General features: G+C 36.1%; 1 protein-coding gene across 1 annotated transcript in view; it reads left to right on the top strand.

The window, feature by feature from the left end:
* Nucleotides 1-24,561, top strand: part of SLC16A10 (solute carrier family 16 member 10) — a 65,495-nt gene that overhangs the window by 31,112 nt on the left and 9,822 nt on the right. Inside the window, exons 2-3 of the mRNA XM_051792205.1 lie at nt 6,237-6,381; nt 9,689-10,127. Coding sequence (XP_051648165.1) covers nt 6,237-6,381; nt 9,689-10,127 — 584 coding nt within the window. The remainder of the gene's footprint in view (nt 1-6,236; nt 6,382-9,688; nt 10,128-24,561) is intronic.

Genomic DNA, 24,561 nt, shown 5'->3' with positions numbered 1-24,561 from the left:
TAAACAGATAGTTTCTCTAATGGCATCAGCAGAGCTCTTTTGGATAGAACTTGCAGTGCACTTTTTTGACAGTAGGAATTCTAAATGTGTCAGTGCATGCATTTTAACATCCACTTTTTCCTTTTCTACTGGCATACTGATCTGTGATCTGTGGATTGCTCAGTAATAGGAGCAGCCTGTGTGGAAACCAGTTGCTCTTCCTTTTGCACCTGCAACTAACTAAATTCCTCGTGATTTGTGAGAAGTTACTGAGCAGGCTCTGAAACAATTTTCACAGGCATGTGTAAGCAAGGCATGTAGCACAAGGTATTTGGTGCTATAAAAATAGGATGGCAGTTTCCAGGAGGCTGACCTACAGAGGCTCTCAAAGGACATGGGAGGATATTGGAATACTTGTTGCATGTAATGGTTCTGTTGATCTGTTGGTTACCTAACATCTGCTGAACAATTCCCTCTTTTGGAAAACTAGCTTGCCCTGGAGAAAGAAAAATAGATAATGGATAAAAGAGGATGTGTCTGGAGTGCCTTAGGCAAAGGGTAAACCAGTGCTTCTGGGCACAGGCAACAAGAATAAAACGATACTGATGAAAAAATTGCCGTCAGTAGGAGGTAGATACAGTAATTCTAAGCAATGAAGTTTACATCTATGGTGCTAATAATAGATTTCAAGAGATTACTTATAAGGATATTTTTGACTTAGAATTCAAGGACATCTTCAACTCCTTCCCATTTTTGAAGGGGGGGGAAACTCTAAAGGTTTTAAATTTCATGGCTTAGTTTTATTTCTTTTTTTTCTTACGTGAACAAGTTAATATTGCCAACTTAATTTTTTTTCCTGAAGAACTGCTGATGTTTAACATGATCTTCAGAATCCAATTTCAAGAAGCAGGGGTTTAGAACAGTGTTCTTGCATAAATTATATGCAGTTACTTGAGTTGGAGGAGACTCTCTGGTTCTGGTCTGACTCCCTCACTCGAAGTCAGGCCAAGCTAAAATACATTGAGCTTCTCAGTTAGATCAGATCGTTCAGTATTTGTAGCAGGAAGAATGTTGCAAAGTATTATGGTACTTGTAGTCTTTGGTACTCTCATGCATGCTCAGTGGAATACTTTAATGTCATTGGTTGAGAGATCATGTGACACGATTTAAACACTGTATTTAAGCTGATGCCCTTTGTAATAAAGTTTAATTCTGCTTTCAGACTCCTTGGTGTGAGTAGTGGGGTTCGTGCAACAACAAGCACCTCAAGTATTGTCCAGTCAACTTTTGAATATATCCAAGGATGGAATTTCCGCAACTTTCTTGAATCAGACCTTCTGATGTTTGACCACTTTCATTGTGGAAAATTTTCATAACATCTAACTGGAGTGTTCTTTATTGCAGTTTCAGTTGGGATTTTTTTGTCCTGTCACTGTGCATCACTGAAAAGAAGCTGGCTTTATATTCTTTAATGATCACCTGTTAGATACCTGGAGGCACAGATTAGATTTCTTTTGAACTGCTTGTCTTCTGCGTGCTGAACAAATTCAAACTCTATAGCCTGTCCTCATATGAGTGTGTTGATTGCTGACCTCTAGACTTGCTGAGTTATTCTGTTATTGCTGAGTGATTAATATGGCAGATTAAATTCAGTTTATGTATGTGTCTCATGGGGAGAAATGTAATCCAAATAAGTGCCAAAAAAAAAAGATGTCTACCTCTTTAAACATCATTGCTATTTGAAGGAAATAAGGTCATGGATAGTTTTTCTAAAAAAACCATTTTTTACAGAGTAAAAGTATTTACTCTGAACAAAAAAAAAAAAAAAATAAAAAGAAAAAAGAAAGGATAATTACAACATGGAGACTGGAAAAAAATTATTTTAGCATAGAAATTCATTGTTTGTCCTGTATTAAATGCTGTATGCAGTTCTGGCTACCCTGTCTCAGAAAAAGTATGATACACTCAATCAGACTCAATATAAAGAGGCAAGAGGGAAGAGTACATCTTCTATAAAGAGACAGACTGAATCAAAATGTTGCTTAATTTTGGAGAAGAAATTAGTATGAACAGATCTGATTTAGGCATATAAAATCATAGGTTTCAAGAGGAATTTTTAGCAGGGGTGATTAATTCATATTTCTCACGGTAGGGGAATTAAACTATGAGTAAGTTCAAAACAAAGGGGGTTTAATGTGTTGCTGGTGCTTGAGCATGTTCTGTAACTGATTACAATAAAAGCAGTGAAGCCAAAGTAATACTGATGGAACTAAATGTTCTTAAAGCTTATTGCTGGATGTTGGGAGAACATAGCCAGTGTTCTTTGTCTAAGTACTTTGTGGTGATCAGAAATAGGATACTGGGCTAAATCAGTCTTCGATCTACACAGTATTGCAGTTATTTTGCTCTTAAAAATAAATGTCATGTAAATGTAATTATATGGACAAGAAATTATTAATATTAGTTGGAGATGAGCGAACTGGCTCCAGAAATAGCTTTCAACAACCGCTTTTGTTTCCTCCAGAACAGGATTTCTCAAATTCTTGAACTATTTGTTTATTCTGAAAAGAATTACACGATTTGAGGAACTAATTCTTAGCTTCTAGTGCCTCAAGGAATGTTTAAGTCCTTAAAGTAGGAATAGCTTTTCTTCTATGGCAATCAAAATGTTTTGTGTATGAATATGAATGCAGTTATATGTAGCAATTAAGAGCTGTATTAGTATCTGAGTTAGCAGCTCTGGAATATAGCCAGCTTGTGGCCAGGAAAGCAGCCAATAGCCTAGAGGAGAAATGCTTTGATTATTATGTAATAGCTGCTCTAGAGAGCTCTCTGTCTGTCCAGCTGCATTTGTAATTTTTTTGTATTGTTTGGGACAGTTGTAATTTCTATTTATAAAAATGTGGAAGACAACTCATTGTACATTTTTCATACTGCATAGAAAGTGTAAGAATGCTGGAAAGCTTACTTGAACAAAGCAAAATTGAAAGTTACTTGATCTATTGAATATACTTGATAGCCATCAATTTCTTCATAGGATGAGAATATTGCAGCAAGAGTTACTTGCCTTAAGGAAATTAAAGATTTATGCATGTGCTGTTTTGTTTATATCTTAATTATTTTTGATGCTAGGTTTCTTCATAAAGGATGAATACGGTACATTTTCTTGAACTATGGATACATGTGAAGTTTAACTTCAGGAACATTTTATCCAATAAATAATAAAGCTGTTCATACAAGACATGCCAACAATATCTGTTATGTTTCTGTAGACCACAAGAGCCTTGCGTTAGCTTGACATTGTAATTTAATGACTCCAGTTTTCATTAGGTAGATAAGTGGTATAGTATGGGCTTCTATTTCTTTAGTGGGACTTCTTTGCACATAACCAGTCTGTTCTGAAATGCTTCAGATAGGGCCATTGTTCTTCCTGTTAACTGTCTGTTGTGTTGAAAACCAGTGGAAACCTTTCTTCTCTTTTATGCTTTGCCCTGTCATTCTTGTAACAAAAAAAAAGAGAGAGTCAAGGGATAACAAAGGCATACTTCTTTCATTAGTACCTGGAAGCATGAAGAGCAAAATCAGCACGTTGTTAACTCAGTGTAACTTGTGCTGAATGGCTTCACTTCAAGCTTTTATATTCCAATTATTTTATTAGCTGTGTAAACCATTAAAAACATGGTAAACTTGATTTCAGTAAGGAGAATGCTAATTAAATCACAACCTGTAGCTCTGAGGTAATTTAGTCTGTTATTTCATGCAAGTAACAGATGCCCACTTTCTTTGCCTGTGTTCATGAATAGAGTGCATGTACCTGTCCATGTGCAATGGGATTCTCAAAAGAAAGTAATCTGTGGTGGGCTTGTCTAGTGCCAGTTGCCTTTGTGTCTTCTTGTACCTAGGCAGGGAGTGTGACAGGAGGTTCAGCCATTTCATGGTACCTTCATACCACATGAAACTACTGTTGACAGTGAGTCTTGTGATGCCCACTTCTCAAGATTTAACTGCCTTTTCTCTTGGCCTTGCAGATACCCCCAGGTATCTGGGTACCCCATGTACTTTGTTTCTTAGTGCTGCCCTGCTAATCAAGCAGAGATGCTGAGGACTGTTCATGGTGGTGTAGCTACCATTTATTTGTGAGGATGACAAGAAGACATGGACATTCCTAGTGTTTGCAGTTCCCTTTTGTACAATAAAACTGCAGGCTCACTCTGGGAAAGATAAGTAAAGAGGAGTCTTGTAGAAGTTGGACTACTTGGAAGCTTTGTAACTGGCTGGTCTCCAGGCTATATGAGAGCATCTGTTCTTTCTGACTCCTGCTTACAAATTGTAGTTGGTATAATGTCTTGTACCATCAGTAACCACATAGGCTGTAAAATGGGGCAGATCTTCAAGTCGTCTCACCCAAGGTGCATTCGAGCCTTCCTTAATGGCAGAGGAAGAGAAAGTACAGACCTTTCATAAATTCAGTCTTTGCCTTTCAGTCGCTGTCACAGGCCTTGTTCCTCTGAGTCCTTTGTGCTCTCCCTTCATACTGCTTGAGTGTTTGATGCAGAAGGGCAAGGCTGACAGGGGTATTATATATGGGTTAGTCCTACCCAGGAAACACAGAAAATGCCCATGAAAGTACCTCACTCTTCAGACTGTGCCTTAAAACACATTTATCACATGCTCAAGAAACATGCCCCATAACACCACCCTCCCACCCCAAACAGTTATGTCATGGTTCACTGAGATCACTGTTTGCCCTAAAATAAAGGTTTTGTTTCTTGTACTAATTTCTTGTTTTCTCTAGACATCTGTTCTCTTGTCTTTCATTTACATTGTAAATTCTTGGAAGAAACAATTTTTTTGTTTACTGGTTTGTTTTTCTGTCTTTAGTGCCTTGCACAGTGGGGTCTTCATCAATGTGTCCAGCTCACTGGCACTTTAACAACACATCTTCTAAGCCTTGGTATTGGTAGATATACTTGCAGATATTCTTCATCAGGTCTTGGGGTTATATATGTTTTTCCAGATAGTTTTATTTGCCCTTATAATTGAATCACAATTGTTTATCCAACTGTGTCTTTAGGAAAGATATTGTAAAAAAAATCCCAGTTACACAGATTTATATCAATTCCAGGTTGAAAGAGGTCTTATGTTTTCTGTACCATTAAAAAAGAAGCTAAAGTGTTTTTTTTTCCCCCAATGTATCTTGCATCAGCAGATTTTTCTACTTTTTGTTCAGACCATTTTTTCCCCGAAATAGATGGGGATATTTGCAATACATGGTAACACATATGCCAGATATATTGGTTGTAACTATTGCGCTATGGCAGTCTGATTGACCTTTATGTCCTGGGAGAACTATTAAGTGTAAGGTCAGTAATGCCTGTTTCAAAGATTGTTAGATTATAAGTGGGAAGTTATGTGGTCCTGAACACCTATATGAAGTAAAGCAGAAAACTGACTTTTAATTGAAAATTAAACAAATTATGTTCTACCTAAGCTATTTGAAGACATTCTACCTAAGCTATTTGAAGTAAAAAGCACTGGTAGCTGAAACTATAGTGGACTCATCTGAATTGAATCTTAATGATTTAAAGACTCATTTATAACCAAGTACAGTTTTAATGAGGTCTGTAAAGCTGGAGAAGTATCAGATGTGGTGACGTTGTTCCTTCATATATGGAAATGGTTTTACTACACTGGTTTCTTTAGTATAAAGTAAAATCAAATTCCTAATGTGTATATTACAGTATAAAAGTCTGTTGTTGTTTACTCGTTATTGATGTTCAATATGATCTAGAACGAGTAATTAATTTAAAAATTATTTTTTTCAGCAAACCTACCTATTTAAAGTCAATAAAGTCTAAAATTAAGTCAAGTGAATTGAAGTCAGAATGGATATGAAGCCTCAAAGGTATTTTTAATGACTTAGTCATCAGACTGAATATTAGGTTATTTACTAGAGGAATGTTTCTGTGTATTAAAAAAAAAGTTAGAAGTAATAGCTACAAAAAAGTTAAATGCATTCTTTGAGCTGATAAAATCTAAATTAGTTGATTATGTAAATTGTTAGGCTTTTTTTTACCATGTTAAGTAAATATATTTAAAAATGCATTTAAATGTTTTTAAAATAGTTACCTAGTTGGTACCCTGCTTTAGTTGAGCAACACAAAATCTCAGATGAAAATAAATACTAGTTGAAAGCTGAAATCTCTTGGTCTTCTAAAATTTTTTTTTGTTTTTTTGTTTCTTTTTTAATTTTGCAGCATGGGTGAACTCTCTTTCTATGGGGATGGTCTTCTTCTGTTCTCCAATAGTCAGCATATTCACAGACCTATTTGGTTGTCGAAAAGTTGCTGTTGTTGGAGCTGCAGCAGGACTTACTGGACTCCTTGCAAGTTCTTTTGTAAGGTAAAAAAATTAAATTCTTAACTTTCAAAGTATTTTATCAGTTTTACAGGGTAGAGGTAATGCTGATTCTAGCAACAGAATATGAAGGAGTAAACATAAAGTGCTACTTTATATTATCTGTTAAAGTAGAAAACTTGTTTTGTTTTTTGTTTTGTCTTTCAAACTGTGACTTGTGAATGTTCAACTTCAAAAGTAATTTAAAAAATACAATAGAGTGTTGTAACAGCACTTGCTATTTAACAGGAGCTGCTATGTATAAATGTATCACCAATAAGACTATTGCTGTAAGATAATAGCATTGTCCTGAATAAACTTGTTATATGTTTGCTTAATGTATGTTGTGTTTCAGCAGGTACATAAGCATTGTTGCTGTCTTCCCTCCCTGCCCTGTCCCCTCAATTTGCTTTTAAAACAGTTTTAATGTTGATAAATACACAATAGGGCCTCCAGGAAAGTGTTCATGTTCTAATAAAATTTGTTGTTTTCATCTGTTTTTAGTGATTCAATTGCCAAACATGGAGATAGCAAAAAACCTTAGTGTAATGATATATACTTAGGCCTTATTTTCTTTCTTAAGAAAAATCTCTGGTTTTTTTATGTTACTGAAAAAAACCTTTGAGTGGGTTTTTTTCTCCAGTTTAAAATTTTTGTATGCTTCTATAACTTCCGTAGAATAAATCCTAAGAAATTCAAGAGCGACAGATTTGTTGGACATGCCTAGTAGAAGATGAGGAAACAGGAAGTTTACTTATTCTAGTTATCAACAGAAATTGGTTAGTGAAGATAGGCTAAGAAGCAGCAGGAAAATAAGCCAGTTATCTCTAGTTCTCAGACTGCTGTTTTTTCCCCCCACCCTTGTCAGAATAAGTAGAGGAACAATCAAGAACTACATTTGGAAGAATTTCCTACATAGATGAAAATATATTTGTACAGATAAGCTCGTGAAAATGTCTCTTCTGTGCTTGTCCTCTGAGCCAGATAGATGTGAGCTGGCTGTGATGTGGATGGATGACTGTCCATGCTATGTGGCACTGTGCCTGATCTATTATTACATCTAGCTTGGACATATATCCCCTAATGTGAAAACATGTCCACAAATTGACAGGAAGAGAAGGCAAATATTTCTGTCTTAGGTACTGAGACTAATGTTTATATTTGTTCTTGGATTAACCTGTATTTGTAGGAAAAATACAGTTTCTTTTCTTGTTACTTGAGCTAGTTTCCAGTTTTTATTTTATTTTTTGGTTAATTGAAGTGCAAATATTTTGCTTAATTCATTTTATTAAAGCAAACAAACAAACCCCCCACTTCCTGATATGTTTTAAGAAGCTGCTTACTAAAGGTGAGGTAAAAAGTAAAAGATTCATCTTGGAAAAGTCTTTCTTCTTCCTTGCTTCCTAGTAGTATGTTAAGTGTTGTCTGATATCCAGTGGAACAAAGGCAAAGAAGAGGCATGTGAGAGGAATTTGTTTTGTAAAGGCTTTAAAAATATTTTAGCTTAATTGAATTTAGTTTTGAAGAGCCTTTTGAGAGTGAATTCTTCTAAGAGTACATGCCAGGTCACTGTGCATACTTGGTGTTTCATTATGTTACTTAGACTAAAATGATTTATGACTATGATGTTATCAGTTAATTGAAGGAGTATAGTTCAGATATGGAAGTCTGTGTTCTAAAAGTAAAATATTGTAAAGTAGATAAATGGAAATATGATTTACTGCTTTTTCTAATTTCTTAATATAAATTTTATCTCTCAGGAAGTTGAGATGTAAGAGTGTTTATAAAGGAGGACAATATTTTAATATGTATGTTGTGCTGCAGAATGAATCTACAGATTGAAGCACAAGTTCTTTGCCCTTACTGTATTATATTCCTCCTCTCATTTTATAATGTCTGTTTTTATTCTTCCTGGTTATTTTTGGTTGATAACGGTAAAAAATAAGTCTTTCTTCCATATGTTGTTTCCGCTGGCTTATGCTGTGTATAGGCAGTTTCAGAAATTGATAGTTTAATATAGAAAGTGACAATATTATATTATACAAATATTTTTCTCTGTAATACGCTAAACCAGAGTTGCTGGTGTCAGACCTTTATTAGTCAAATACTATTTTCTAAGAATTTCTTCAAATGTATGGGAAGCTTGTGGAGTGTATTTTTCCATAGAGGGGTGCTGTAGAAGTGCTTTCCTGTGGTGGAAAGCACTACATAAAGCATTCATACTCCCCTGAAAAAATTAATATATGGTCTAACAGATTAAAGTTTTTATAACGGTTTGTTAGAACCAATTTAAAAGTGGGTGTTAGCTGATAAAAAAAGAAATGATAGTTCATTGAAAACATAATATTAAAAATAATTATATAAACCATCATGTGCTGCCTTAGAAATCTTGTATAAAAATTTCTCCTCCATCATCTAAATGTAAATAAATGTTTCCTTTGACTTTATTAATACTACAAAACTAATTTAATTAGTTATACTGATACTGTTGCTTCATACCTTTAACATTTCTTGCACAAATACCTTTTAATGGCACATAATTGCCTGTGATCACTTAAAACAGCTCTGCTTCATTTCAGTTGTATAGTAGATGGTAATGGTGGAGAACCTTATGATGAAGATCCACCTTACTATGAGTTGAAATATTTCGTGATTAACATTTTTCAATTTCTTTCTTAGCATATTCAATATATGGATTGCAACACTGAATTTAAAATAATTAATCTAGAGGGAATTCGTTGTCTAAAAAATTTAATACCTAAAAGAATTTATCATTTGCTAATAATGTGTTATATTACCAAAACTTGTCAGTATTTAAATGTTTTGTTTTTCATTAATAATGATGTTTACTACTTTGATACTGTATTTTAATAAGAAATTGTTTGAATATTTGACTTTTCTGGGTTCATGACTGCTAGCACAGTGAAGAAATGTCTAAATTGAAACAGTATGCCTTTCTCTGGAAAACAAAAACCCAGCTATGGTTTAATTTATATTTGGCTAATTTGCCCCAACAATGATTTTTAAAACTTTTTAGCCACAATATTTGTTGTAATTATAATTGAATATAATTTTTCTTTTTTACTTGTTCAGTGAATTCTGTCAAATTTTCAGCAGAATAAAATAGAATAATCATTGAATTAAGCTGACACAGAGCATTTCAACTATAACTATATGCAAACTCAACTCACTTCTGTAATTCTGTTTGTTGATTGAAAAACTGTCATGTATATAGTGGGTGAACATGAGCATCCACTATCTTACAAAACACTAATGATTTTTTTATTTATTTTTTTTTTTTCTTTTGGTACAGCACCATTGAACCTCTGTATTTCACCTACGGAATCTTGTTTGCCTGTGGCTGCTCCTTTGCGTACCAGCCGTCCTTGGTCATTCTTGGGCACTATTTCAAGAAGCGCCTGGGACTAGTGAATGGCATCGTCACTGCAGGCAGCAGCTTGTTCACAGTGTCACTGCCCTTCCTCTTGAGAGTTTTGCTCGATTCTGTCAACCTGTTCAACACCTTGCGGGTCCTGTGCGTCCTTATGTTTATTCTGTTCCTGGCTGGATTTACTTATAAACCCCTTGTTGCCGACACCAAAGACAAGGAGGGAGGAAAGAAGGGGAAGTTCAAATTTCCCCCTGGAAAAAAGATTTGCAATTTCTCCGTTTTCAAAGTTCTCAGTTACCGAATCTGGGCTTTTGGGATCCCAGTTGCCCTTTTTGGATATTTTGTGCCTTATGTTCACTTGGTAAGTGCACATTTCTTCCAACATATGACATGCTTGAAACTACAGCTATTTGCCTTTGTGTTACGGACTAAGAAAGCAATTGTTGGTAGGAAGCAAGACTTAAACTGCAAGTTGTGTTTGGGAGAAATGAAAAATTAACTTGTTTGTTGTCTGGTTGAAAGAGGGCTTTAATCAGGACTGTTAGTTAAGCCGGTTAAAATTTTTGTTCTTTGTCCTCGGTCTAAAGTTTAAAATACTTCAACCATGAAAAGAGACATTTGAAAAATATTCTGTGCTGTTCCAAAGAGAATTCTTCATTTTAGTACTCAGTTGCATACATTGCCAATGACACTTGTGTGTTTTAGAGAAAGTGTGAAAGGAGTAGAAAACAGAAAATGGGTAAAAATTGTAATTTTTGTTCCTTTATATTGAGGTGTGTTAAAGAATTGATTTTCTAGGATGCATTTTATTCACCATTTTTCAGCTTTATTAAAAGCAAAATACTTGTATTTTTCTGTCTCTCAAGCTTTAGCTTTGTGGTTTACTACTATAGCAGTAATATAACTGATCCTCTTACCTGGTCCCTACTAGCTGCTAGTTGAGCCGTGTTTTAGTGCTGTCTACAGTGACTGACAGAGCTTTGGCTTCTGATGATGGAGAAACTGTCAGTCAGCCATCGTTTCTTGTACGTGTGCTAGAGTTAATTTTTTTCCCTAGCAGATTTTTTTCTGTAGTACACTGTTAAAGTACGAAATTTAGGTGCAACTGGGAGATACATTGTATCTGACAGGCACTCATTACACTACTGAAATGGTGAATTATTTTTTAACGGCTTGCTAGTGGTGCTGTCTAAACTGAAGTGGTGTAAACCAAAAGGCTTAAAAGGGACAGATGTAGGGGGGGAAAAAGAGCCCACGACCTGCAGTGAGATGCTCTATTTAGACCATTACACATCCTTACATTCAAGAGTATTTGATTGGACTGGTAGAAGTAGTATGCACTGTGAAAACAGAAGAATCTTTTTAATATTTGTTATTCACCCATGATAGAACATTAAGATTAATGATAATAAATACCTTTTAATTCTGTCAAAAAATTTTCAATGACTTAAAAGCCCAGGGGTTTTTATGCAATATAACAGATGGTGTCACATCTTTCTGGTAATACATTGGTTAGATTACTGACTCTGCATCAGATACTTATTTTCAAAATTACCTTGTGTTGGGGGCTAGTTTGTTTTTGAGCAGCTGTAAACTGAATTTTATTAGTGGCTAGTTCTTGTTACTTAGTTTTCAGTCATTTAAATCTTACTCTTTAATACTTTGAACTAGGCTATTTCAAAGGACCATATAATCTAAATGACTAAACTGTTGTGACATCTTATGCTATTTCCTCATAAGCTTCACAGCGATGTTTTGAAATAAGTCTTCAGAGGAGTTGGTGGTGTAGAGAAAGCTATTGGTCAAATCCTAAATGGTTGTTAACTCATGCAGAGAATTGAAGAGTAAGACTATACAAGCAGTCAAATAGAACTTCTAAAGTACATTTATTGAACAAAAAGCTTGTAAGTTTTTACCAAGATGCTTGTACAAATGCTTGTAGTTTATAGGCTGGACTAAAGGTGCTGGTTGACTTGTAGAGGACAAAGTTCTTTATCTTTTTTTATATTATAGTATACATTTTTTCTTTTTATAGGGTGCTTTCACTCCTGTTGAATGAGGATAATACTTTTAACGGAAAGAGGTGTTTATTTTTATGGAAACATGAATAAGTGAAGTGTCACTTATTGCTGGTGGGCAATGATGTATCCTGGGGGGACTAAAACCTTAGAAAGTCCATGTGGATCTGTATTTGAGACAGTGAATAAATCAGTGTTCACGAAGGAACAGTATGGATTCTGCCTTCAACAGATACTTCAACTCAAGTAGATAGCTCTGGACATTTTTTATCCTAGTTTTGTCTGCTTCTGATAACCCCCCACATTTTATGTGCTTCCAGAAGTACATAGAAGTATGCACTTACAAATAAATCAAGGGCTATAAGAAAAAATAAGGTGTTTTGCTGGTATGTCTACTAAACCACAGTGCTTACCTGATCTTTTGAACATTAAAGTTACTATTGTCTCATTGCTGCAACTTTAAAAATGCAGTAAACAATACTGGAAAAGGGATACGGTCCTTAGGTGAGTGACAGCTTTTGTTACGTTAAAATTCTTGAATTTTTCCCACTGTTGGGGTTGGCCAACAGCAGCCAGACTGCTAGAATGCTGGTTGCAAGCACCTTAAGAAATAAACACTTATACAAATGAACCTGCTGCCTACAGCTCTCCTCTTAGACCTCAGAACTGGCTTCTCTACTTAACCAAGTCCCATTTTTCCCACCTGGAAGGACAGTTTCAGCCTGAATGGCTGCTCTTGACCATGTGATGGAGTGCAGGTGCCACAGGCCCTATGGATTGGGGTCCTTGTGTGTCACCCCCCAGGCCCATGGTGGCTGGAGGTCACAGATTTGGTGTGCTCGAGTCACTGCACATCAGCTGCTGAATGCCAGCTTGGCACAGCTGGGGAGCTCCTGAGGGTGCAGGCAGGGTCTCCATTTGCTTCAGGGCCAGCCCTGATTTCTGTTCATGTCTCTTGCATTTCCTGAAATATATTGGAAAGGGGAACACACACTGCGAAACTTGTAGTACGAAAGAAGTGAAAACTCATTTTGGGCTTTGGAATAATAGAATTGGCCAAGTATTTGCAATTTTAACTCTCTGCTCTGTATTTGCTTCATCAAGTAAAAACTGGAGAAATAACCTGCTTATGAAGTGGGCTCTAACTAAAACACATTGATTATATGGCAAGCTGGATAGTATTCATGTCAAGGAGCTGGCAAGAATTACCAGTCTCTGACTGGTAGATATCAGCTGCATGTGAAATAGGCATCATATTCCTTTTGGCTCTTGCAAGGGAGAACCAAAAGGGAAAGCTTTTCTTATCCCAGTTTAATTGGTGTCAAATTCCATTAATAGGTGTTCCGTTACATGTCACTTGGAAATTGGGTTGAGATAAACACTATAAATAAGTTTTGACTTAATTTTATTCTATACTTCCAACATTAATTTAGATTTTTGAAGAACAAACTGATAAGTCAGAAGATTACTAGATCAAATAGTTATTATTCCTCTCAATTTTAAAATCAGTCTAAACTGCAGTGATTGAGAGTGGGGTTTTTTTGATGACCCTCTAAAATAGGCAAATTTTTTGATGACCCTCTAAGATAGACAAAGAAAATCCTAGTTTAGTCCATTCAAGTTTAAATAGTGAGTTCACAACAGCAATCTGTCAGATCAGGTGAAAACACTTTCCAAGTGTTTTTAGTAAGGACTATCTTACAAGGAAATTATTAAGTACATTTGAAAGAAAGCGTACCTACTCTCTGTGTCACTTGTCCTGTGCTTGTTTTGATAATAAATAGAGAATTTCTGTTTTTCAGCAGTCAGTCTGATGTTGAAGGGTTTAGTGTTGTTCTTTTACCCTTAGAAAATATTTACTTAATCAGAATCATGCATCCTTAATTCTTATGAGCTTGTTAGGTCAATTCCATTAAACTTTGATACAAAGTCATGTGCCAGGTAGCTTAAAAGATATGTTGTTGCTTTTTGTACTTTATTTAGCCACGTTGAAAAGAAATACTGCTTAAAAAGAAATACTGTTGCTGCCTAGTCTTTTCTAAGCAGTGGCCAAGGTCACTACCGAGTTTCAATATGCGTTTAGGACAATATTAATTATGACACACTTTCAAAACAAGGGGCTGAGTATTGTGTTTTGTTTTTAATGCAGTGTTTCAGTCCTGTAGTAATTTGTCTTGGGACAAATATAGTTTAATTTAGCAGTTACTTTTATTAAATGCCTCTTGCTAATGGTAGGCCCTGCCTTATTTATAGTGTCTTACACCTTGCAGGATGAAAAACTGAATTTAACAACTGAATAGTTGAACAAAATATTGCATATATTTCTTATGTGTTTTACTTTTTTTAAAAAAAAGCAGCTAGATTGTAGATAATGCAATAGAAATATGTATTGATAAAGTTTACCTTTCTGTGTTGAAATATTTTTTAGCAAAGGAAATGCTCTTAAAGAATTACTAGATATATTTGAAAATTAGGCTTGTTGTTCAGATATGGTTCCAGGCTTGTATACAAAGCTACTCATGAATTGATATGCAATGTGGAAGTTACCATGACGCTGACTGTACTTTTAAAACTTCAGAATAGCTCAAGAAAAAGATTTCAGTATTTTGCACCTTGCTTTGCTGCCCATTTCTTAATTTACTGAGTAAATCTGACTTCTCCTTTTGATGCTTATCCACGATCATATTCCATGATGGGTGCATCCTTGTATATGTAGAGATTTTTGGTAAGCAGTAGCTGTGTGGAGTGTATGTGTTCTGTGTCTGTTTGCTTCATGTTTAAGATATGAAAAAATGGTGTGTGTCTGGCCATTTTTTCCAACAACTTTCTTGGGAGAATCTGTCTTGGGAGGGAGATAAGTACTGGATTTAATGTCCTCTGTAGATTATACTGAAGATCCATTGTCTCATTGCTTCACTGAAATCTGCGTTGCCAGGAATAAGTTCAGCTGGAACTCCAAGGAACAGGGAAGTGAGACTGGACTGCAGACAGTGCTTGGAAAAAAAATATCACCACTGAGAAACAGAGCATCACCTTGGACTCTGCTCTAAGATTCTCATAAACTGTATTGGGAAAGAAAATGCACCTCAGAATGAAAAGTAAAGATGCTTCCAAGCATTTTTATTCATGGGAGAGGCATGAAGCTATTTGGAATCTCTGTAGAGTACATGTTAGTCATAAGAACTTCTTGATGTATATAAACAAACTCACTTTCTTGGCTGCATCGCAAAATCAGACAACTTGGATAAATATTAATCTGTCCCCTGGGTGGCTTAGCCTGTCTCCAGATCTTCTGTGTTTTTTACTTTGGAGTTGCTGAGTCTAGTGCTGTGCCCACATAGTCTGTCCTTGGACAAAAAGATAGTGCTGTGTACTGGTCTATGTTACTTATCTTTTGCTGGAAAATCCATTTTTTTCCCCACGTTCTTTAGATAAAAGTAGTCTTTTTCACTTTAGAAATATAAAAATTAACAGGAGGACTTGCTGATATGGATTACAGATGACACAGACTTCTGTTGCCAGATTTCATTCCCCCACGCTTCTGGTCTGTAGTGTAAGTTCTGTGCCTCTGTGTGATTTAACTGTTCTACAACTACTTTATTACCTTGGACTACCTTCTTAAATTGAACCAGGATGACTTGACCTTCAGCTCTGTTCTTTATGAGCCAGCTATTTTGACTTTTCCCAAATCTTCATTCGTGAAGCCTAGCCATGAATTTTGACTTTTATCTGCCCATTTCTTACTCTATATTAGTGATGTGTCTTGTTTTTGTTAATAAGAGATCAGATTCTGCGGTGAAAATTCAGTGTTTGAACCTTTGCCCCTAAGAATATGTGCCAGTAAAAACTGTTGACTTGTGCAATCAGCTTGGAGAAATGAACAGCTGAGTTCTTGAAAGATCCTCTGTAACCACAGTTTTCCTAGGAATTTAACTAAAATTCTTGCTATATAATTTGAAAATTGTATTCACTTCCATATACTCTGGAAATTTATGAGAGGCCTTACTTATTCAGGACAAAACATTCTCTCTATTCTGCCAATACACAAAAATTGACATTTTCCACTTGTGAATTGCACCCTCCCCAAGCAAAAGTATTGGGTCACTTGGAGGAATTACACAGGAAAGTATGAAGGGGGTATAGAAACCACCTAAGATTCTTGAACCACATTTGAGCTCTGCTGTATCAGGATAAGCTGTGATAGTCAGGATGAATCTCACTGCAATAGTTCTGCCTGACAAGACCCTAGTCATCATCTCTAACACTGCTTGCAAATATATTTTTAACTCTTCAAGCCTCCCCTACTGACATCGTGTTCCCTAAATATTGTCAGATGTGATATCTCTAAATTAGACTCTTCATTTGAGAAACCAGTGTTTCAGTTGCTGTCCTTGTAGGAGGGGTCGTCTCTACAAAGACAGTGGCTCTGTGTCCTTTGCAGTGGGAGAATTGCTCAAGGAGCCATAGGAGAATGGAGTTCTGTACCTTGCAATAAGTGAAACTGGTCAGGTTGTGCATTCTATGTGTACAGTCCTAGTCCTGCACCTCTCCTCTCCCTTTAATTCCTGTGCCCCTGGATTCCACAGTGGAGACAAATAGAAGCACAGAGATAAATGCTGTCCTTTATGTCTGTGTGCAGAGCATGGTGAAAAGTCTGTATGGACTCTGTTAACCAAAAATCTCTAAACTTCACCGTGGATATGCAGATTTTATAAGTTAAAGTGCATACACATAACAGCTCTTAAAGAAATTCAGTTCTTGTAAGGTAAGTACTGTCTGTGTTTTGTGAACCACCTGTATTATGTCATAAATTTGCTACTTTTAGAATGTTATGTAAAGTAGTGCTTAATATCTAATTGGTGTGTCTCAATATTTTTTCCTGAAACTGGAAAATTCAGTTTCCATCACTACATTCACTTGCTTTTATGGGCTGCTGTTCAAGAATTCTCATTTCTTCACATCTACATCAGTCATTTGTCTGAGGTCTACTACATCTTTTATTTCCCAGAATCTGCTGTTAGTCTGTTTTGTAGTGGTAGGACAGTATCTCTTAAATTATGTCCAGTACTAACAGATAACTGTGTGTCAAACAGATATTTCTCTGTACTGTAGGTATAGCTGTCAATTTTAGCACTATTACCTTTCTCATCCACTTTATCATATTTCTGTCTCCAATGGAAGACTAACAAGGCTCTGGTTTTGTAAAGGTCCAATGTAATTATTAAGCAGATACCTCTGAGACCCAAAGTCTTCAGTGGCTCCCCATGCTTTACTTGCTTTTCTAATCTTTGCATTTATCTCCCTTCAGATCTCAACATCTGCTGCAGTTTGACTGCCCAGGTTAGTGAAATTTTCCCCCTTTATCCACTTCTGTAATTATCCTGTGCACCCATTTCTTTTTCAGTATTCCTCGATGTTGACCTGGCAGTATTTATTCTTGGTTAGATTGCCCACTTTGGACAGTGGGGGTGGGGGTGGGAGAAAGAATTAAATTAATTCCTATTTTATCCTTGTGATTGTTATGACAGTGTATTTAAGCTATGCTTTTCAAATAAGTACTGGAGATGAATAAAAAGTATAGTTTCAGAAAGAATAGAAATGGAAAAGAATAAAACTGATATTTTCTGATTTTTTGAGAAGTAAACGTAAATGAAAGTTTAAAAAAATAGATTGCAGGTATACTCATGTAGAAATTAAAAGGATAAGAGGAAAGGAGTCTTCCTCAGGTCTGCAATGCTGGCGGATTGAAAGGTCTGAGTTACATTGTGATTTCCTTTGTATCAATCTCTAACCCGCATTAGTTATCGTACTACGACATCATACAAACCATTCTAATAGCAGATAGAGCATATAACTCAGAGTAAATTGTGTGGGGTTTTTTTTAAATGCTATTTTAATGGTAAACTCAGCATCTTAGTTTTGAGTGTTTGAAGCATTTTGACCTGAACTAAACTCTTCAAACTCCACAAGTGCCCAGAAGCCTGAGATCACAGCTGATGTTTTTTCCCTGCTACCCTCCTACAAAGTAACAAAAGCTAATTGCCAAATACCTTCAGTCATATACAGACCAGCTTTTCTGTCCAGTTTCTGCTCCAAGAAGAGCTTCATAGAAACCCTCTTTGCTTTTTAAATCCTATTCAGATCTGTGAATTTTTTACTACGTGTTTTGATTCTTCCTTTGAGGAAATCTCAGAACCTAGCTCCTTCTATTTGATTGCCAGTAATTGTCAGGCTGTGAGCTATTTTTCACATTCTTTTCTGATGGTTGAGTTAAAATTTGTCATTACTTCTGAGCAGAATATTTCGTAGGAAAAGAGAGAGGTGGTTTTGGATTAGTCCAGGTGGGAAAAAAACCCAGAGCATAAATATCTGTATCCTGATGATTGAGTTAAAATTAGTCATTACTTCTGAGCACAGTGTTTCCTAGGGAAAGGGAGAGGTGGTTTTGGATTGCTTCAGGCAGAAGAAAAAAGGGAAAAGAAATGTTTGTATCCTGAGTAAGGACTGTATCTCTGTATGAGGAGGAGAGGCTATCATAATCTTTTTGTTGTGTTTTAAATGAAAATTTGACTACTTGATTCAATTTCTCAGATCTTGGTCTGGTAGATACTTGCCAGTGTATTTGGGACTTGCAAGTGGAATTGAAACCCTTGTGAGAGCTTTCTTCTGTTTCCCAGTAGAATGAATAAGGTATTTCACTCAGGTCTGTGAAAGCTGAGGTGATTATGACGATGTACACAAGTAGATTTCTAATACTGAAGTGTCACGGATGCCCTGGTGGCTGAATAGAGGTTTGAGAATCAGTTTTGATCTTACTCACCTAACTTCTGTGTTTAAGGAGTCTAGTCCTGAGAGACATAATAAAAGCAGCACAAATTCTGTTGTAGAGTCAACCTCTCTTAGGACATGACAGTAGCGTTGTAGCATGTAGGCAGATAATGAATCCTTAGTTTACTAACCAGTTGACTCTAAGTTGCTTACTGTGTTGTTCTTCAAGATAGGCAAGAAGTAAAATCTTTATATTTGTAATTTTTAAAGGGGCTACTCTAAGAAGCTGCCTATTGACAATCTTGTCTGGTAATCTTATTGTTAATTCTACTGGTGAGCTGAAAAATTTACTTGAGGTAGCAGCCCTCTTTTGTAAAATGAAAACCTGTCCTTTTGTAAAAGCTGTTTGTTCCTGGCTAATTACTTTCACTGATGCAAATAAATACTTATTTTCATTCTGATCTTAGTCTAGCTTTCATTGTTTCTCTTTGCCATTGTCACCTTCCTGTCTGAGTAGTTACAGAAGAACTCTACTGGTAAATTTTTTAGTCTGGCAGATTCCAGAGATCTTGAATCAGTCTCATAGCTGTCTTTCAGAACATCTTTTAAGCTGAGGGATACTCTTCTCACTTGACTTGAGGATGTTTAGTTTGACTGACTAGTCCTTATGGTCCAAGAAGCTGCTCCACAGAGCAATTTGGAGCATTGGGATCAGGCTTCCAAATTACCTCTCAAAGAATTTTTTTTTTGTATCAGTTTGGAAAGCTAGCTGTCTAAGAAAAACATCTTAAGTTAAGAAGTGAGAAGACATCCTTTTTGTGAAATGTAAATGCTGTAGCTAACACAATATTGTAATAAAGGTCTTGCTTCTCGTATTGTAGTGGTGTGTTAGCAGTTCTCTTTTCCTACTTACTGTATCATTTAGTTGGTCAATACACAGTCCCATTTGTCTTCCCATATATTCACTTGTAAATTTACCTTCAGTGTTGCTGAACTGAACTGTCAGAAGCTAAATGTATACTTTCTGTAAAATCTATGTAATATTTCCAGTGATGTCTAATATAGGCAAAAATAAGGAAAGAAATTGGGTACTTAACTGAAGTAACTGTAACTACTAATAGATCTTGGTTTAAGAAAATCACTTTTGTTTTTCTTTCTGCACAAATAGTATATGCTGCTATATTCATCTTCTCAAGGTTTATTATTGTTATTTTTAAGCTGGCGTGTTGAAGTCTGACCATATTTGTTTGAAAGTCAAGGCCAAAGCATTATCATCCTTAAAGTGAATAGTACAATAGGAATTTTTTTTTTTTTTAGAGTTGAGGAAGACTAAACTGGATGTGAAGCAGCAGACTTGTATTAAAATGTTACTGAAGTATGCTAAATAAAATTAATCCATACTATAAGCTTTTAATTTAATATTATAAAGGGGATGGAGTTGCTATGTTAGGTTTTAGTTGCTTCACTTTTATTAGCTACTTTGAGAATCTTAAATGTTTAAATGTTTAAAACAATTAGCCAAAAAGTGTGGTTTTGTTTTTTTTTTTAACAAGTCCAGTACATACAATATTAATCATCAGTGGTTAATGAAATATATTCTTGTTTTTTTGGGTGTTTGTGTAGGATATCTTGATCCATAGTTTTGATATTCCATAATTTCATAATTGTAGAATGTCATATAATGTGCTTACTTTAAATTACATAAATTGTAAACTGATAACACTGTATCACATTAGTAAATACCACAATGATTTGAAAATAATTACTTAGCTCTTTAGAAGTGTAACGTAAGTAATGATGTCAGGAAATTGCTTCCTCCAGTCATAAGGTTACTTTTAATCAAAGATACAGCAGTGTTTTACCAAGCTAGAGCTAAACAAAGATTTTTTAAGTTTTAACACTCAATAAATATGCATTTGTGACTATTCTAAGACATCCATCAAATCACTCCAGGAATCATAGAAAAAAAGACTGGAGGTATGCCAGTACTTCATCCAATTAACTCAATTTTTTTTGAGTACAGACTTTGGTGTAGGACCTTTTTAATATTTCTTTTTAAAAATCTTTTTTCACAGGTCGTAGTTGTCAAATTTCTGCTTATTGCCAGGTCTTTTGTATTCTGTACACATGGTCCATGTCTTTAATAATGAGTAATGGACAAAACAGGACATAAAAACTCAGCTGAGCCCTTACTGGTACTGAGCAGTATGTGAAGGTCACATCATGTAATGAATTCATGTCTTTTATTACTTTTGTAACATGACATTATTGGAACATGCTGAAGTTTTAATCTGCTAAACCTTTAGTTTCCTTTCTAAAGAGCTGTTGCCAGAGCATTTTTTTGCCTCAGTGTTTTTTCAATATAGTTTAATTTCCATAAAAACATTATGAATTAATAACTAATTTCACATTATTGACTGAGATGCCAGTTTGCCAAGATCATTTTGAATTCCAGTCTTTTTCTTTACAGTGCCTGCCATATTCATAATTTGATGTAATTTGCAGATTTAAAAGTATATTATCTATTTCACTGTCCATATAATTAACAGAAACGTTAAATAGCAATACATTGGGGAAGGTTTTGGTTGTGCCTTCTTTGGCATATTCAATTTTGCAGTGAATCGCTATTTTGAAATAGCTTTTCCAAACATTTGAACATTCATCTTTACAATTGTTTCATTTAAGACATGTATTCCAAACTGGCTCATAAGAATTATGTTTGAGAGAATTCCTAAATGCTGGCCAAAGTCAAGATTTGTTACATCTGCCCTTACCCCTGTAGGCAAGGTTTGCTACCCACCACGTAATAGAGAGAAATTAGGGTTGTTTGTTTTTTTTCCCCTCAAATCTGTGTTGGTTCTTAGATTGTGATGTTGCCTGCTAGATGTTTACAAATAGTTCTGGTTTTGTTTCCTTTTCTGCTGTTATTCTGGAAATTCAAGTTAATGTGATTGACCTGTAACTCTCTAGGACTTGCTGATAGTAGCTAATTTTGGACATAGTGGCTAGTTGAGTTTTGAGAGCAGAATAAGCCCTGAAACACTGTTTTAGGCCACAAGAAACAGATAGAACTGAGACTCTAAATTATGGATTGTAATCACAAATGATAATTTTAAAAAATGCTTTAAAAGAGTAAGTTATCCAACAGTTTAACTCTCATCCCTTGTGTATGTTACAGTTCAGTTCTTGCAGATCCCTGGCTTTATTCCTTGTTCTTGTTCTCAGTCACTGCGAGCTTCCTCAGATATGTGTGTGCCTTATCTGTCTTGCTGCTGACACCCAAGCCACACCAATCCACCAGTGTGCTTGTGTCCATTTCTTTATACTGTCTCTTGTGGCTCCACCCTTACAAGAAAGGGAGCACCTAGGATTGACAGAAGCTCATGTTCAAAAGGAACAAAACAAGTGAGAGTGTCTGCAAAAGTTTACAAAGTTTTATTAGTAAATTACACACTTGGCATGGAAATTGGTATGTTAGTCTCTGATCTCCTAGATAAACACATGGCAGTGAGTTTTGGATAAAGTGAAAGAGAAGAGAGAGAGATGAATTAAAGAGTGTGAGAAAGGAAAGAAGGAAGAAAGAAACAAATCCCCAGTCAGTCCTGGATCCAGTGTCAATCAATCCAGGTGATAGGGATGTCCAGGGTTTTGGGGGCACTGCATGGACTTGATAGGGGTACGTCTCTCTGCCCTGGAGATTTCTCATTTTCTATGCAAATTAGTTGCTTATCATGTGCAGCCTGTTCTTTTAGACCTTTCTGGAAATGGGTCAGAGGGATTCTGATGTCCTTAGTCTTGCTTTTTCCCTACAGTCCATGCCTGCTTCTCAACCTCATTCTAGTGCGCTGCACCGTTATGCTTATCTCTTAGAGCTAGAACAAGGACATTTGTCCTGGAAAAGTGCTGCCCTCCCTCCATATGGCCCCCTTCTCCAGCCACATCCTGTTCTTTCTCACAGTGTGTTATTACCAACAATCCTTGATTGGTTCCAGAGCTATGTGGCTATCGGTGTTTGAGACATACACATTAGCCCCCTTATCATCTAGGCCTCTACACCCTTTCAGCTCTTTCAGGCAACTTAATTTGGAGCAGTTAGGAATAGTATCTCCAATATATGAATGGTACCAGCAGTACCCCATAAGCATTTGCTTTTTTCCTTACACTTGTCTTGAATGAAAGTGTCAGATGTAAGGACTTGAATCAGTAACTGAGCGCATTAAACCCGCTGTTTTCTTCAGAGTTTTCTGGGTTATATGTTGCTGTTGAGCATCTCTTTCAGTGAGAAAGACTGTATTATATTTAGCCTACTAAGGCTGTGCTTCATTGGGAATCCTCAAAATGGAATATACATGGGAAGAAAACAGTTGACAGAGAAAGAGTTGTTTCTTGCTAGCTCATAACCGCTTCTTCGGATTCAAGTTCTTTGTGTTTGGAAAAAAAAAGAGCTACAGCTCTGCTCAGATTGCTGTCTTTGATTTACTGCGTGAATATAGCTGAATTGTATGTGCAGTGAAGGGAAGGTCTTGGCAAAATCTGGTCTTAGTTGGATGGAGAGAGGTTAACCAAGACTATAAATCTGAAAGCATTCCAGCCATATGTAGTGGCTAATATTTCTTCTAGTCTCATTCTAACAGTAATGAGAATTTGGGCAATAAGATCTGTGCATGTTACCCTGATGATAGAGAGCACAGGTAGAATGCTGGTGCCAAGGATGCATTCAGTTATGTTCTTCACTGTCTATGTCTTGATTTGGAAAACTGGATTGTATGAAGATAAATTCTAGCTTTAAAAACAAAGAAGCTGTGCTAGTCTGGGATGTAATTTTGCCTGAGCCAACTAGGTCTTTTCTACGTGTGGAAAAATCAGACCTGCCATTCAGCAATGAAGAGCCAGCCACATTACTGAGAAGCAGCAGAACCCATAGGAAAATGCTTCGGAAATGCTTTGTATGCCTGGGTCCCCATTTGACTGCGGTATCTATACTGCCTGAAGTATCTGTACTGCCTAAAGAGTCATACAATTACAACTTGTATAATTCTGCAATGACAGGAACGTTAATACATGAAATGCTACCTGAGAAGGTTCACAAGCAATTGCTCATCATGGGATTTTTGAGTAGTTCTAGCAGCTAAATCTGTGGAAATCTGAATCTTGTTTGAGCTACTTCATCATAAAGATATTTAACCTATAGTTAATAGGTGTCTCTAAGTCCTTAATGAGTTAACACTTACAGTAGTGAATTAATCCTGAATGACTGTATTTCCAGACATTTAGTTAATACTGCTGTTGATTAAAGCTTACCTAGTGACTGCATCTCTGAAGGCTGAATATGCTGTTAAGAATCTGAGGATGAGACCAGGTTGCTCAGGGCTTTGTGCACTTGGACCTGAAAAACCTCCAAGGAAGGAGACTGAACAATCTCTATGGGCAGCCTGTGCCACTGCCCTCCTGGGGAAAAAGTTTCTCCTTACATCTAGTTAGAAGCTTTCTTTAAGGTTATGATGTACTTAAAAACAGTGAAAGCTGAAAAAAAAAGCGCTAATTCAGATATTTGAAGTTTGAGATGAGTAGTGGGTTTTTTCCTGATTAAGGAGTTGATTGAATCCAGTATTTTTCCCCATTGATCTAAGAGGACAGCATTTCACCCTGCGTGCTGCTTTGAGAAACCCAGTGACTGAGTTGCAGGTGCAGGGTTAAAAGTTATCTAGATGTGGAGCTTTATCTTACCTCTTGAAAATCTCTAGGGAGCGGATCAATCAGGCCTGCTGATTAAACAAGCTAGAGGCTGCAAACACATGGAAGTGGAACGGGTGACAAGAATAGCATAAAACACCTTGGCTTCTCTTGCCAGGTGGGCCAGCCTGCAGGTGTTGACAGGCACGTGAAGGTAGAGGTGGGAAAACTGTCAGCTTTTCTTCTTCTTACCTTTGACGGAAAGGGAATAAAAAGAACAGCTTATCTTTTATGTTTAAATATCATTCCAGATGAAAAATTTCATCAGATTCTGTT

Source organism: Manacus candei, unplaced genomic scaffold, assembly GCF_025592945.1.
Source record: "Manacus candei isolate 608988 ecotype Guabito, Panama unplaced genomic scaffold, ASM2559294v1 h1tg000034l, whole genome shotgun sequence".
Lineage (NCBI taxonomy): Eukaryota > Metazoa > Chordata > Aves > Passeriformes > Pipridae > Manacus > Manacus candei.
This window is presented reverse-complemented; position numbering and strand designations above follow the sequence as displayed.